At 39.3% G+C, this 17,305-nt stretch overlaps 1 protein-coding gene across 4 annotated transcripts in view; it reads right to left on the minus strand.

Moving 5' to 3' along the window:
• SGPL1 (sphingosine-1-phosphate lyase 1) overlaps window positions 1-17,305 on the minus strand; it is an 82,784-nt gene that overhangs the window by 33,143 nt on the left and 32,336 nt on the right. For all 4 annotated transcript variants that reach the window (XM_037745828.1, XM_017548847.2, XM_017548848.2 and 1 more), the window contains one exon: window positions 122-287. In XM_037745828.1, coding sequence (XP_037601756.1) covers window positions 122-287 — 166 coding nt within the window. The remainder of the gene's footprint in view (window positions 1-121; window positions 288-17,305) is intronic.

Consider the following 17,305-nt stretch of genomic DNA (forward strand, 5'->3'; position numbering starts at 1 on the left):
AAAAAAAAAAAAAAAAAAAAAGAACCACACCAAAAGGCAATAAATTAGTCCTATCTGTCAGCAATGAGTTTGAGGCTAGTGACACACCACTATACCTTTACAGAGGAGACAGCATACTTACTCTCTGGCTGGAAGACAAACTCATATCCCCAGACTAACAGCAGGGTCCACACGACACTCCATGCGATTAGCTGCCAGGGCTCATACTTGGTGCAATGCCCATTTACATAATTCTTGGCTTTTGTGGAGTATACTTCCAAAATCTCTAAGTAGGGCTCAAAGGCCTTCTAGAAATACAAGAGAAAAATAGAAACATTACATTTTGAGAGAGAAAAGAAGTTTGTTCTTAGTTTGTACTTCAACTCTCATTTTTCAAGGGCAAGGTCATTCCTGATCTTGCCCTTCTTCAGCAATAATCTTATCATCATCTACAGCCCTCAAGACTTCTGTACCAGTCACTCCAGCAGCACTCCACTGCCACTTAAGAGCTAGTGGACTTTGAGAATATTTTTGATTTTGTGCCTATTTTGTACAATAAGAGGGTTAAGCTAGATCGTCACTTTAGCCCTAAGGTTTCTGTGTGACTGTCAGTATCACTGTCCCAGTCTCTTAACTCAAACTAATATCCCCAGTTTGAATGTCATTTCTCTTCCCTATTTGAATCTTTCCTATTCTGTACCCCAGTGGTCAGCAAACTGGTTCTGGAATGAGCCTGATACTAAATGATTTTATACTTTAACTGTTGTAAACCAAAGGCTCTCCTTTACAACTACTCATCTCTGCTGCTGGAGCGCAAATGCAGTCACATTTAGTGCGTCAACAAATGAACATGGCTGTGTTCCAAAACAATGTAATTATGGACACAAAAATTTGAATTTCATATAATTTTCATGTTCACAAAATATTCTTTTAACAATTTTTAAAATGGAAAAATCATTCTTAGCACATGGGCCATATAAAACCAGGCATATAGCCAGATCTGGCCCATAGGCCGCAATTTACCGATGCCTGCTCTAAGGCCTTAATTCACTATAAATCTCTTAATCAGCAACAGTATCTTATCAGCATGTACATTCCTCACAACATCTGGTACAAGAAAGAAAAAAAATCCAGTTCTCTGTAAACTTATCAGAGTATCTCATTTAGGAGAATTCCTCTCTCCCTTTAAATTCTTCTCCAGCACTCATCCGTGATAAGTCCTATACAGAGCTTATCACAACCTGCCTTGCAGTCTACTCATCTGTTTCTTATCTCCCTGACTATATGGTTAGGTCCCTTAAGACAGACCAGTTCTATTCATATCTACAATCCCCTACAGTGCCCTGTACAAACTAAGGTCGTTTTATAGTTTGTTATTCATTCACTTAATCAATATTGATTAAGCATTTTCAGGGCCGAAGGCAGTAAGCTAGGGAAGTGTTCAGGTACATATCATAGTTCCAAGTCTATAGTGAGTTTACAATCTAATCCAAGAGGTAGACATGTGTCTATACACACACAAAGGCCCACACATATAAAAACAAATCACAAAAACTCCTCAGGGGAATAGCCACAAAAGGCATATGAGCGCCAAGATGGAGCACTGAGGAAGGCCCATCTAACTAAGAAGGGATAAAAATAACGACAGAGGGTAAAATTTAAGCCAGTTAAAAAGGTAAAAGAAAATTCTCTAGGTAGAAAAGTTAAAAGGAAGAAGGTCACACCCGGAAGAGAGGATTGCAGCTGCAAGTGCATAAAGAGAGTCTGCGTATGGCAAAAGTTCTATGTGGTAAAGTGTAAGCTACACGATGGCAGGGACCATCTCTGTGCCATCCTGTGCTAAATCCCCAACATGTGGCAGAGTGCCCAGCACACAATTTATACTGAATACAAACTTGGACAGTGGCTGACAGTGCCCAAGTAAGTGAGTAAACACTGAAATCAGAGCCCTGAGGCTGGGAGAAGTATACTGGGTCCATGACACGGTTTGGATGCCTATCCTCCAAATCTCATGTTGAAGTATGATTCCCAATATTAGAGATGAGGTCTGGAGGGAGGTGACTGGATCATGGGGGACATCTTCCATGAATGGTTTGGCACCATCCCCTTGGTGATAAATGAGTTATTTCTCAGTTAGCTCATGTAGATCTGGTTGTTTAAAAGTCTGGAACCTCTCCCCTCTTTCTTGTTCTTACTCTTGCCATGTGACGTGCCTGCTTTAAACTTCACCTTCCACCATGATTGCAAGCTTCCTGAGGCCTCACCAGAAGCAGATATTGAAGCCATGTCTGTACAAATATGCAGAATCATGAGCCAATTAAACTTCTTTTCTTTATAAATTACCCAGTTTCAGGTATTTCTTAACAGAAATGCAAGACTGGGCTAATGTAGTCCATATTTTAAAAAGACTTAGAAAAACTGATAGGAACTTTTGTAAAGCAATGTGTTGGTATCTATTAACATTTTAAACGTATATTCATTTTGACCTAGCAATCCTACTTTTTGACATCTACATATTTGCACATGCAAACAACTAAACATGTTCAAGGATATTCATTTCAGTATTCTCTGTAACAAAAGGAAAAAAATAATGTAAATGTCTATCCAGAGAAGAATAGTTAAATAAACTATAATACATGTATTTTATGTACCCATACTAGGAAACGTTAAAAAGAAGACAGATCTACAGGAACTACACAAAAATATTTCCAGAACACAGTATCAAGTAAAAATAAGTAAATTACAAACAAGAGCAATAAAACAAAACAAAAGGCATGGATTTTTAAGTATATGAGTCATTTTACCAGGTGTGAGTATAGAGATTATTCAAAATTTTCAAGTTCAAGTTCGAGAGACGGGTTAACTATGATGTTAATAGTTAATATCATTATTAACTATGGTAAGACTAGAAGAGGAAGGGAACGTAACGAAGGTAGAAGATGTTTTGAGAAAAAGATAATGATACTAACATTCCTATTGGATATCCACATACAATGTTCTAGTAGGAGCATGAAAGCTTAGAAGAAGGACAAATACTCAACAAATGTTTGTTGAAAACATTTATACCTGCAGTGGACTGAATGTTTATGCCCTTCCCCAAAATTTGTATGTTAAAACCTAACCCTCAAGCTGATGGTGAGAGGAAGAGGGAGTCTTTGAGGAGGGAGTCATTAGATCACAAAGGCAGAAGCCTTGTGAATAAGATTAGTGACTTTATAAAAGAGATTCCCAGAGAGCAAATTTGCCCCTTCTATCATATGAAGACACAGTGAGAAGACATTTTCTATGAACCACTTTTACGAAGGCCACCTTCCAGGAAGCAGGGCTCATCAGGCACCATATTTGCTGCTGCCTTGATCTTGGGCTTCTCGGCCTCCAGAACTGAGAGAAATGGATTTCTGTTGTTTATATGCTACCACGTTTATGGTGTTTTGTTACAGCAGCCTGAATGGACTCAGACAATACTCTTAGTAATTAGACTGTGGTATAAGGTAATTAACATTAGACAACTATTAAGCTCCCTGGAGGGCTATCCATGGAGACAGTTTATCTGCAATTCCCCAATAGTTCTTGGTGGTCATTCCCCAGAGCCCACTGTTACATCAACAACCTCTATCCAAAACAATGGCAATACCAGCCAAAACCTGGGAAAGATCAGAGGAGTCTATCATCAAAGGTATGTCATGATGTCTATCATTACATAGACTTGTCTAGTGTGAAAGCTGTGGTCAAGCCAGATGGTTAAATGCTGTGTATGAATGAGATGATGAAAGAACAATCATTCAGATTAGCTTTTCTTCTGGTGATACAAATTCCTAATTCACCCAGAAAATAGGTTACCATTGTCAAAAGATGACTACAGATATTATCAACAATTCACAGCACTGAACAAAAAAGTGATATAACCAGTTTTAGGGAGACAGCAAAGAACCAGCAAATGCAACCTAATTTTTAAAAGCCTTAAAATTAAGATATAAAGACATTCCTCACTAACATTTAAAAATACAAAGACATTCCTCATTAACATTTAAAAAATTATATTCAGCAATAATATATATTTTTTGTATTTACTTGGATTCTTAAGAAGATAATGGCAATCCTTAAATTCAAAGGGAATCCTTTAAAAGGAGATGTATCTAAATTCTTTAACACCAAAGACAGAATGACAGTCCAATTGGATGGGTCCTGACAAGCTTTTGAGGAGGTAACTAGTTGATCACAGAAATTACATCTCCTGGCATCATTCTAAGTTCCTTCTAGGTTACTAAAACAACCTAGGCTCAGTCCCCAATGAAGATGCAACTTACAACACCAACAGCTCACTGCATTATCGGGCTCTGTGGAGTAACATATCCTATCTCCCTGGAATAAAAGATGATGCAGTTCCTTAGGGCCTTGAAAACGGCACAAACCCCAGGCTGGGTCCTGATGCAATACTCCAGCCCTTGGGAAGCGCAGAATCTAAGAGCTGAAGGGAATCTGGGAGATCGAGTCTAACATTTTCACTTTACAAGCAGAGACCCCACAGTGAAATGACATGCCTATGCTCTTACAGACATGCTTGTGATTAAGTGGAGTCTAGGAACACATGGCTCTTGACTCAGTATTCAGTACTTTTTCAATTCTTGATTTTCAGTATTCATGGGCAGAGGATTAACACATTACAATCCAGCAGCATCCCAAGAGTTTCCTTTTTACAATTTATGTTCTTGGCAGGATCTACCTTGAATATTTGGTACCATGTATAACATACTAAAATTATATAGTTAGGTCATGACTATAGATAAACCTCTAGATCAAGCTTGTCTGACATGCAGTCCAGGACAGCTCGGAATGCAGCCGAGAACATATTTGTAAACTTTCTTAAAACATTCTGAAATGTTTTTGCAATTATTATTATTTTTTTTTTAGCTATCATTAGTGTTAGTGTATTTTCTGTGTGGCCAAAGACAATTATTCTTCTTCCAATGTGGCCCAGGACAGCCAAAAGATTAGACACTCCTGATCTAGAGAGAGGTGGCACAGAAGTTAATGTGATTATAATTACTATTCCCACTATGTCTTTTTACTTATAGCAGTACTTTTTTTGCCTATGTATCTCTGCATATACATAGTTATAATTCTTAGGCTTCTGTTTATTTCAACTTTATTAATGTATTCTGTCTCTGGAAATACAAGAACTATGAATGATCATCCATGAAGACCACGAGCTTAGTGTGCAACTCCAGGTTAATTATCTCTCCAACCTTTATGTCTTTATCTAGAAGAAGAAACACAAGAATAATACAGTCAAAATAAGCTGTATCTGGATATGTGTGTGCCTGGGTGGGGACAGGGGACAGGGTGCTTATCTCCAACCCTTGCTTCACAGAACAGTAGTTTTAGTTACAGTTTCTACAAGCAAAACATTCCTTCCTTCACTGTTATAAAATTGGAAAGGTATTCCTCTAGAACAAAAAAACCAACAAAAAAAAATTCTTTGCCCAGTGAATGATAGTAAATTATGTAATAAGTATTTTAAAAAGTATAATATTCAAGGAAAAAAACAAACTCTGATAAACCTTAGTGTAGGAATACTCATAATATTCACTACTTTAAAGAGCTATTGTCAAATCATGAGTAAACTAGCCTTTCTCTTGTTTATTCCATTTCCAATCCAATCATTACATTTCAGATGATGCCCAAAAGGCATCAAAATAGTACTCAATAATCCTAATCACTAGACAAAAGTCAGCTCCTAGAATTTATGGGAGTTTGGTAGCCCACTCTCCCAAATGACATCAAACTCTTTCAGCCTTCACTTTAAGGGACCAAGATCCTTTCATGAATGTACCTGACAGCAGAAGGTGACAAATATTGTCAATTTGGGGTATAATACTTGTCAGACCACGAGTTTCAAACTTCTAATATGTCTATTAGATTCTATGTGTATGAGATTGTGTTATAAAATACATTCGCACAGAAATGTATTTTACAACACAATCTAATACATGTAGAAACAGAAAGACCCAAAACCAAAGTTTCCAAAATACTTAACACCTTATTAATTGTAATGTACTCACATTTCTATTTCTTCCATCATTTTTTAAAGCTTCACCTACTATTGATTTTGTGTCCTTCTAAATGGATCATAATCTGCAGTTTTAAAACCAGTGCCTCAGAGCAATTTTACTTCTGGCTTCCTTAAATTTAGAATGTGGTTGTGTAATACAGTGAGGGAGATAACACCAATGTTATTTTCCACTCTACACAATCTCAGTGCTTTGTATACTTACGATTTATTCTCTTAACATTTTTGTGAGGTTAGGAATATGATCTGAAGTAATGTGCCCAGGATATCCAATCATGATTACTTTCTTACTGACAGTAGACCACAGCTATCCCCAATGATACTAAATTCTTTTAATCTCCAAATCACTTCAAGAGAGCAAAAGATTTCATAAGCAAAATTCCAACAGTAGCACTATCCATCCCCTGCTACCTCCAAAAAACCTTCTTCAAGAACTGGTACTGAGGCCGGGCGCAGTGGCTCATGCCTATAATCCCAGCACTTTGGGAGGCCGAGGCGGGTGGATCACGAGGTCAAGAGCTCGAGACCATCCTGGTCAACATGGTGAAACCCCGTCTCTACTAAAACTACAAAAAATTGCTGGGCATGGTAGCACGTGCCTGTAATCCCAGCTACTCAGGAGGCTGAGGCAGGAGAATTGCCTGAACCCAGGAGGCGGAGGTTGCGGTGAGCCGAGATCGCGCCATTGCACTCCAGCCTGGGTAACAAGAGCGAAACTCCGTCTCAAAAAAAAAAAAAAAAAGAACTGGTACTGCTAATGACCAAATACCAATTAGGCAGGGATATTTTTTCCTTATTAAATTACTTCAGCACCAATTTATACCTAAAGAAACACTCTACAAATAAACATTACTAAAAGAGGAAAGCCATCTGGAGGACGCATCCTTCCTTGGAGCTAATACAATACTTTCTCCATTATTCAACAGGGCTAACTACCTGCTATGATTTGAATGTCTGCCCTAAAACTTACGTCGAAATTTAATTGCCATTGTAACAGTGTTGAGAGATGGGACCTTTAAGAGGTGATTTAGATCAGGAGGGTTCTGCCCTTATGAGTGGATTAATGCCATTATCTTGGAAGTAGGCTCCTGATAAAGGATGATGTCTTGGCCCATCTCTAGCTCATGTGCTCACTTGCCCTTCTACCATGTTATTACGTAGCAAGAAGGCACTCACCAGGTATCAGTGCCATGCTCTTGGATTTCCCAGCCTCTAGAACCACAAGCCAAATAAATTTCTACTGTCTATAATTACCTAGTCTGTGGTATTCTGCTATCACAGCAGAAAATGGACTAAGGCACCATGTATATTTGTTTTATTCAAAAGCAATGGCATCTCCATTCAGGGAGTCTCTCAGAGCTATCTACATGCCAACCTATAAAGAGCTCTGCTCTGTAACGTTCTCTCTGCTACAAATATGCCTACTGCTATTTAACAGTTTCAGTCGTTCAACAATTATTTTTGGAGTGCCTACTGTATGAAGGCACTATTTTACAGGGATCAGAGTTCACCCACACGTTTCACTAAAAACCTTTCCCTCTAAAACTTAAAGATTTGGTGACCCTCTGATTACAGAGGAAATAAAACTAATTTAGAAGAAGAAGCCATGACAACATGCACAGGAGAGAGTGAAGCACTTGAAAAGTATTAACTTTTTAATTTGGCCAAGCGCAGTGGCTCACACCTGTAATCCCAGCACTCTGGGAGGCCAAGGCAGGTGGATCACCTAAGGTCAGAAGTTCGAACAAAACCCCGTCTCTACTAAAAATACAAAAATTATTAAATTGCTTCAGTACCAATTTATTACACCTGTAATCTGAGCACTCTGGTAGGCCAAGGTGGTGGATCACCTGATCAGCCTGGCCAACATGGCAAAACCCCATCTCTACTAAAAATACAAAAATTAGCCAGGCATGGTGGTGTATGCCTGTACTTCCAGCTACTCAGGAGGCTGAGGCATGAGAATCACTTGAACCTTGGAGGCAGAGGTTGCAGGGAGCCAAGCTCACACCACTGCACTTCAGCTTGGGCAACAGAGCAAGACTCTGTCTCAAAAAATAATAAATAAATAAATAAATAAATATTTTAAAAAGAAAAGAAAAAAAGCATTAAATTTTAACTAAATTAAAATTTTTTAAATAAACTTATTTTATAAAAATTTTATTTTTTAAATTTCTTAAGATTTAATTTAATTAATGAGAACACACGGTAATATTTATACAACTTAAAACTCTAAATGGCTTTCATGTTACTTTATGTAATAACCTCATGAGGCTATTAGATTAAGAATGTACAGGCCATTTATACATTATAAAGTACTTGTAACCCCAGCATTTTGGGAGGCTAAGGCAGGAGGATCCCTTGAGGTCAGGAGTTCAAGACCAGCCTGAGCAACATAACAAGATCCCATCCCTACAAAAAATTTTTTAAAAATTAAAAAAAAAAAAAGAAAAAACAGATATGGTGTTACACTTCTGTAGTCCCAGCTACTCAGTGGGCTGACGCAGAAGGATCACTTGAGCCCAGGTGCTTGAGGCTGCACTGAGCCATGAGCATGCCACTGCACTCCAATCCAACTTAGGCAGCAGAGCAAGACTCTATCTCAACAGAAAAGAAAACGAAAGAGAATGTGCAGTGTAACTTTATAGATGGAGAAAACTGAAGTCAAGAAATGTTAAGTGACTTGCTTAGTCAAACTGATAGAATGTGACAAAGTTAGGACTTCACACTCAGGGTTGAATTCCACAAGATATCTGGAACCATCTCTCAGGGCTTCCAAACATTATAAATATCTAAATATTAATTGGAAAAGTATGACCTAAAAGAAGAAAACCAAAGAGCTGTAAGTAAAGCCAAACAGGAAGCCAACAAGATATTCCAATGTATTCTCTTCACTGTTCTGTTCACATTAAAGAAAAATAGGCTGAAGATCAAAGAAAAACATTCCTGCTGACAGGCTGACCCATTCTACAAATAATTTCTGAACTGCCACAGACACACAGATTTCCTGCCAAGGAAAATGTAGCAATTTTCCTCAGTGGATTATTACACAATGCTAAGTAAGTGAAGGCTGTATGATCAAAACTGAAGTGCACACAAACCAGTTTTCTCAGGCTTCCATAACAACTGTACCTCTCAAACTGCCTCCTTATCTGAATGTGGCTTGCTGGACCACAACAGAGACCCAGGACCCTGAATCTAAGTCTGTTATTCACTTGAGGAAGTGTCCAAAACAGCATGCCCTAATGATTTTACTGATCTCTACAGGTTCACTATAAAGTCAGGTTTCTAGGAAAGCTACTTCCCTGCAGAAAGCTCACCTTCACTCTCCTGTACAACGTCTTCTTTGCATTTCTAACGTGCCACGTATCCAGTATGCCTCAACCCAGGGTATTTCTCAACAGCCAGTCAGGCCCAAACTGCATTAGCCAATTGCATTGTGAGCTGATTTGTCCCAGAAGGAAAGGATTCAACTCTAGTTAGGGAGAATAACCAAATAATTTTAATATATGAACTGTCTATGGTACTGGGTGAAGATAAGAATACCAATTAGGAGGAGGATATAAGTCTTACATCTTACACTGCCTAAAACGGCATCTTCAACATTTATTCAAAAAAAGTAAAATAATTATGATACTGCCTATACTTTTGACAGTTTTGTTTTGCAAGATCCTAGGACATTTCTGCCTCTCCTCTCCCACATCTCACCTATTTAAGCTTAGCAAGACACAGCAGCAGTGTATTGAATCTGCAGAGGAGAATGGCTCGTTATCTGTAACTGGACCCTGCACACAGTGGCACTCTGCCAACAAGTTCATAAGGTTCACCATATCATAGGCCATCAGAGCTGAATCTGTCCTTCACAGATGAAGACACTGAGGCCTATAGGTCACAAAGCTTAGAAATAGCAGAGCCAGGACTCAAATCTTCTGGTTCAAAATGCATTGTTTTTTCCACTGCTTAGTTTTCCACAACCAAACTATCAGCAGCACAAATCAGAAGACCAACAGTTCTCATTGTCCTGACAGCTAGTTTACTCCAAGAGCCAAAGGAAACACCCTCATCTTCACTACACTCCCAGTGAAGGCATACAGAATTGCCAGATAATCTCAGTGTCCTACAAGGGCTGAGCATTTTGGGGAAGTGAACTGCATGGCCTTCTCGAACTGCAAACTTCATTCTTCTCTGAGCTAGAGACTTACACTCATACTATTTATCTGCTTACAAAAGAAAGACTGAAAGAAATTAGTGTGAAAGGTACTTCAGAAGCGTTGTCTTCAAAATTCCAAAATGTTCCTGGTTTGAAGGAAACTTAGAGACCACCTAGAGTCCGATCCCTTTCAGTGATGAAACAACTGAGGCCATAGATTACCACAAAAATGTGCCTTCCCTGGTTTCAAACTAGAGGCATAGCCCCCATGAGAATCTAATTTCTTGTTCAATATTCTTTCCATTAAACCAGTGGGGTACAACAATATCATCCAAGAATGTAGGGTCCAGCCCTAAAGGATCCTGTGAGCCCCTCCCTGCTGATGTGGAGATGAACAACTGTGAAAATAAAGACACAAGACACAAAGAGAGAGAAAAGAGAGTTTGGGCCCAGGGGTCCACTGCCAGCCAAAGCGTGGAGTCCAGCAGTGGTCCTGAGTGCCTGGACACTCTTTTATTGAATATGAAGCAGGGGAAGGGTAGGTAGGATGAGGTAATGGTGGTCAGTGACAGGGTCAGGTAAATCACATGTCTTGAAGATGGGGGCTCAGGATTTTCAAGAAGTCGAGGCAAGGAGAAAATTTAAGACATCAGCACTTTTTTCATACTTGTCAAAAAATAACAAAGTCACTAAGATTTATGTTACTATTACTAATTCTCATCTTCTGAGAAAGAGAGGAACCAGGCACAGAAGCAGAACATGAGAGTAGACTTGGAATGTGACCGCTGAAGCACAGCATCACATAGAGACAGTTAAGCCCCCGGATGTCTGTGGGTCTCCCTGACAACCGTCAGGCCTACCACAAGAGCTTGGAAGAGCAGAGTTTTCTCCTAACTTCCCCAAGGAAGGAGATGTCTCAGCCATTTTGGACGTCTCCTTCCCTAGCTGGCTAAACAGCAGGCACTTTCACAGCGCTGGAGCTGCCACACAGCCAAGGCATCCTCCAGCACACACCCTTACGCAAGCATGACAGAGGACTTAGGGCATCTTGCCTTTGGGTCACCTCTTTTTCCAATGCCACTTCAGTCCCATGCTTCTTGACCTGAGACTTATTAGTAAGATTAAAGGTTATATGACTATATATGTCTATATTTATGATTACATGTGAATAGTTATGTGATTATGATTATATATAGGAGTAACTGTAACTATATCTTTAATTCTTTTCTAATTCTATATTTATATGAGAGTAGACTGAGGCCTCAGAACCTTGCCTCGGCTCCTGCAGGTTCCCCCCTACCACCACAAGAAGCATGATTCCTGGATGAATCATCTTCTTGGGTCAGAATATCCCACCCAGAGCATCACTGAGTACAGAATGGAGCCCAGAAATGTGTATCTTGTAAACCTCCCTCGGGTGATTCTCATAGGCAACCCTACTTAAGACTCCCTTCTCTTCCTCAACCTTTTCTTCTATTAAAAAATGACCCAATAGCTGACTTATACTACTGACACCCCAACACCAAGCTGGCATTCAAGTAGTAGGGAAAAGATCCACCAAGCTTCCCTGGTTAACAGTGAGGGCCCAGTCACGTCACTCTACTAGATATCAATTCGTTGTTCCTGGCTAATATTTATTCTTTGGCCAGATGTTAATAAAAATCAAAATCTTCTACCCCACAATCCTGCAAAGAAGAAAGAATTTGTTTTGTGTTTTCCTGAACTACTCAACACTTAATATTTTTTCCAGAAGGACCATAAACCTGAGCTTTAAAGCAGGAATGGGCTGTTGAGAAAAAGAAAAATCTGTTCTACCCAGTTCACCCACTGCCTTAAGAGTTTTAAGATCAAATGTTACTCTAAGGACTGAGCCTCAGATTAGGGAGTGAAGTTAAAAAATACAGAAGAGACTCAGAGAGTTAGTATATTTATTCTTACCAACTTCTGTCCTGAAAAAAAAAAAAAAAAAGAAAGCAATGCTAATTTAAGCTAATTTTCTTTCATAATACAGTCTATAGAACTTCAAAGTGCAAAGTAAACAGGTAAGAAAACACTACTGTCTTTAGAGCCTCAAAAGGAAGTAAAGTTTATCATTAAAAACACATCACAACCCCAAAGGGAAAATTCCCTTGGGTTGTTAAAGAAGTAAGAATTGAGCAACAAAACCAAACAGCCATTCCAAGCAACAGTAGTGACTGTGAGAAACATCTGAGGAAACTGAATCATCATTTCCTAGGAGACAAAAAGCCAACCACATGCTTCCCCCAAAATTCCACTACGTTGAGTCAAGAGATCCAGCGTCTGAGGAGTTCCTCTCAAAAAACTTAAGAGTCTACATTTTCCCTTCTAGCCATGCCTTATCAGATATGTATGCACAGTACTATTCCCCAAGCACTAATTGCTCCACACTTAGCACAGGAGTATTCAGGCAAAGCATCCTTCTACCCCTGAAATAACAAAACCATCTGGGCCACAGAAAAGACACAAATATGAAATGTTCTCAAGTCATCAGAAGTGCACTCATGGAAAACCAAAGCTTCTAGGCTCCTAAAAACTGAGCCCGAAACACTGCTAAATGGTCACTTCTATTAACTCACTTGTGGTCAGGACAAGGCATCAAGTGAAGGCACATGCTAGATCTACCTAGTAACAATTCTGAGCACCTCTCTTCTGAAATGCATTTTTAAAAGTACCAGGTGGAGCATATACTAGTAGAGAAGACTAAAATGCATAAAACTAAATTCAATAAGCGGAGGAACACACAGTGAGGGACACAGAGGTAAGAGCAATTACAGATTTTGTCCTCCTCCCAGCCTAAGGCAAGCAGGTAAGATATGAGGGGAAAAATATACAAATTTGCACATGGAATGTTGCTAAGTTTGCTATGAACTCCCAGAATCTCTAACAATAAATAGCTAAATGAACCACTGTGCACATGTATAAAGGTTATATTTCAAAGTACGAATAAGGTTCATCATTCTCTGAACACTAGAAATGATAACTTCATGGATAATAAGCAAGATCCAGTGGCAACGATCCATATTTCTCACACAGAAAGAAGTCCTAACTTCTCTGAGCATATCACAATTGGGGAAGAAGGGCAGAGGTTAGCTGACTTCTCCCGTCCCATACTTATCTTACTAAGAGAATTCTCTATCTTTGTCACAGAGTTAAGACACTTATGACTTTTCATAACCACTTATAGAAATTCCTTCCCTACAACAGTCACACTGCTGTAAGAATTGAAAAATATTGAATATTTGCTGAGAAGTGTAACCTAACTAAAGCTATTTCTCTGGAGATTCCCAACACGTAAGCCTGCTCAAAAGAATAAGCAGGGACCTATCCCTGGGTCTCTGACCTTCAACCTATATAAACACCCTATGGAAAGTGCACCTTCGAAATTACCAAGGACCTACTTTTAAAAGCTGAAGAAGCTGAGTAAATTTAATTTAAAATTAATATTTGGAACAGTTTCAGACTTTTTGATAATCTATTGAAAGTGAGGGGGAAAGTGTGCTTCTGTGATGTTCAATGTATACACTGGTTTACATCCATGGTTCCTGGTTCATGACCCCCAGCGCCCTTGTTACAGTCTTTTGTTATAATGCTGGGGCACTTTGGGCCTCAGCAAACAGAATCTCTCTTGACCTTCTCCTTTCCTCATTTTACCTGCCTTAAGGCAAGACTCTAGTCCAATAGTGGGTCAAAAAATGTTCATTCCTAAGAGAGTCGTGCCCCATATTCTGGAGGAAGGAAGGCTGCACAGAAAGGCCAAGGAGAACCTAAACAGACAGGCCTTGCTGGATTTCTGGTCAGCCTATTAGCATGAGGTCATGCCCCTGTGTCCAGTCACATTTCTAAATGGTTGTCAATCCTGTCTATGTAATGAAGCCTCCATAAGAACCCAAAATGACAGGGTTCAGAGCACTTCCAGATAGCTGAACACACGGAGGTTCCCGGAAGGTGGCACATGCAGGGAGGGGATGGAAGCTCTGAACCCCTTCCCCTATGCCTCGCCCCATGAATCTCTTCATTTGTAACCTTTGCAATATCCCTTAAAATAAACCTGTAAACTTAAGTTAAATGTTTCCCTATGTGAACTGTTACTGCAAATTAATCAAACCCAAATAAGAGGTCGTGGGAACCTCACCCTGCAGACAGTCAGTCAGACGTTTCAAAGGATCAGACTTGCGATGGGTTGGGGGTGGGGGAGTCTTGGGGACTGAGCCTTCAACCCATGGGATCTGATGCTACCTCCAGTGATGTCTGCTGCTTAGAGTGTGGGGGAAAAAAACCCACACATTTGGTCATAGAAGTCTTCTGTGTTGAATGCTGTGGTGTGAGAGTAGAGAAAAAACACCTTTGAGAGAGTTTTTCCCTACGGCTTCCAAGGAAAAATTATGCATTATCTGGGACACCCCTCCAGGTTACCAGATTCTGATTATGAGAAGGCTGTTTACAACTATGAAAGCTGTAGATAACTGATAGCAATGCAAACTAATCTACATCTCTAAATACACAAATTCTGCCTTGTCAGGTGAGGGTTCAGCTGACTTTCCTCTCTGTAGGAGAGATGGTAATTTTGCCTCCATCTGCACATTCATTTCATATTCCTGATCTATAAATGAGCAGCTCTTTGGACTTCTCCTTTGAACTAGTTATAACATCTGCCTGGTTTCCTCTTTCAGAGTAAAATAAAATCTTCAACGTACATTCATTTTATATCTGTATGAGAGTCAGGATTTTACTTTTTGAAAACTACCTTTTAGCAAAAGCTAGAGATCTTCACTGTTCCCCAGACTCCTCCAACCCCCAGGAAATGCTTGTGAACATAACCTTATGTAATTAGGAAGAATTCAGGACATCCTAAAGGCAGTCCATATTCCCTAGTTAATAACTTCTGTTCTACAGTAAATCACAGAAATAGCCTCGATATTACAAAAGGTCCTATATAAGTAAAGTAAGCCCAAGACCCCTGTGTCTCCTGTAGGTGAGAACAAGAGACACTGTAAGATATATCCATTACTTAAAATTCTGTAGGAAAAGCCCCATAACTGCAATAAAACGAGTACAGTTCTGACCCATGCTACCTCATGGATGAACCTTAAAAACATTAAGTGAAAAAAGTCAATCAGGAAAGACCACATAGTTACTGTATGATTCTATTTACATAAAGTGTCCTGACTTTAAGCAGATCTACAGAAAGTAGACTGGTAGCTGCCGAGGACCGGAGGGAAGGAAATAAAGAAGTGACGGCTGAGTACTGGGTTTCTTTGGAAAACATCCTAAAATTGATCGTGGCGATGGCTGCACAATTGTGAGAGCAGTACACTTAAGAAAGCATCATGACCTCACAATTCCATCTGTGTTCACCAAATGTCCCCTCAGCTAAGAACAACCACCTAACATTCTTTGGATTCACAGGCTTTCTTTTAATAAAAAATAAAATGTAAAAGGCCTTCTGAAAAAAGTTTCTAAATGGGCCAAGGACAGCGGGAAGTGTAATTCCAGAAATAGAGAGCACAGCTCTGGACTCCAAACGAAAGCAACCATAACTACCTAAGAATAACTTGTCTAAAGGTACGTTTTTAAGAGTTGATGATCAGGACTGTTAACTACCAAAATGATGTAACTTTTAAAGAACATTATTTTTTTTTTTTTCAGCAATTCCTAAGCACATACTATCGCAACTACCCAGATATCTGAAAAGGACAGTGACCTTTGTGTACTCCCTTGAACTGACACCTCACCACTGCTCTTGTGGACTCTTTCAGTCATGTTAATGTGTTCTACAGAAAGGCCGCTGTGGCGTCCTAGAAAGTCTGGACTGGTAATCAAAACCTTGGGCTCTAATTTTAGCTCTCACTTAGAAGCTGTTTGATGTGTGGGGCACAACATGAAACCTCTATGCAGCTGGATTTTGCTCATCTGCAAAAACAGATGCCATTGGGATAATTCAACAAAAAGTTCAGAAGAAAAAAAGATACCACCATCGACTCACAGTGTTGTTGTGAATATTAAATGAGATAAGGTAATAAGAAAATAACTGCAGATAATAAACAATCATTAAATATTCAGTGAACCTGAATTCTCTGATGATAAACCTTTACCTTTTCTCTTCAATAAGCAATAAGGAAAAGCAACCTTCACAGTCACAAAGGAGCTGGGAGAGGCTTTAAGTAGTTTGATTCCCATACCTACATTGTATTTTCTTACAGATGGTGGTAATAAAACACCTTAATAACGAGCTGTTCCTCAGTTTTATAAGAAAGATGTTAAGCCAACTCAACCCTCAACAATCTACTAAATCAATCAGAAGGCTGCAAGTGCCCTCTGGCCTACCTATAAAACAGGATTAAATCAGTTACTATCTTTACAGATCATAAACCTGTATGTTTTCAGTCAGCCAAACAGACTGTTTACTGCCGTGGTCATGACTCTTGGGAAAGCATTTGAAAACATTTTCAGAAAGGACTGGGTAACAGAATCCTAGGCCTTCTTCCACTCTGACCCAGTACAGCCGGACAAGGAGCAGACTTATCATGGCATCCTTATATTTGCTTTACAACCCATTTTGGAGGAATATAAAAACAGAATTTTCAATTTGCCTCAATTGTCTCAAAGATTCAGTGCCATTAAGACTGGAACTCAATACAGAATTATCGATTCCTTTTTAGACCCATCTGCTGAAATGAATTCAAAAGAATGGAATTAAATGCTTCAGCGAAAGCCTTCAAACAACATGGTCCCGTGATACTGAGTATAAAGTGTAACTATACTACAACAGTCACTTAGAATCTAAAGCATTCTAGAAGATTACGATTTTAACCTGAGAATTAACTACCACAAATATTTTAAATTCTGCCCTTAACAGGGCCCTTTTCATACTCAAACAGAACTAAGGTTGCTTTGTTCCCATCAAATGTGTATTAATATTTATAGACTAGATAAACAAGAATGCAGTAGGCTTTACTCTCTGGGAAAATTACAGAAAAGGAAGGGCATTTCACATTTTAAAATTGCCTGTACAGGCTGGCCATGGTCGCTGACACCCATAATCCCAGCACTTTGGGAACCTGAGGCTTCTCAATGAGGATGGTTAG

This window comes from Cebus imitator, unplaced genomic scaffold, assembly GCF_001604975.1.
Source record: "Cebus imitator isolate Cc_AM_T3 unplaced genomic scaffold, Cebus_imitator-1.0 Scaffold215, whole genome shotgun sequence".
NCBI lineage: Eukaryota > Metazoa > Chordata > Mammalia > Primates > Cebidae > Cebus > Cebus imitator.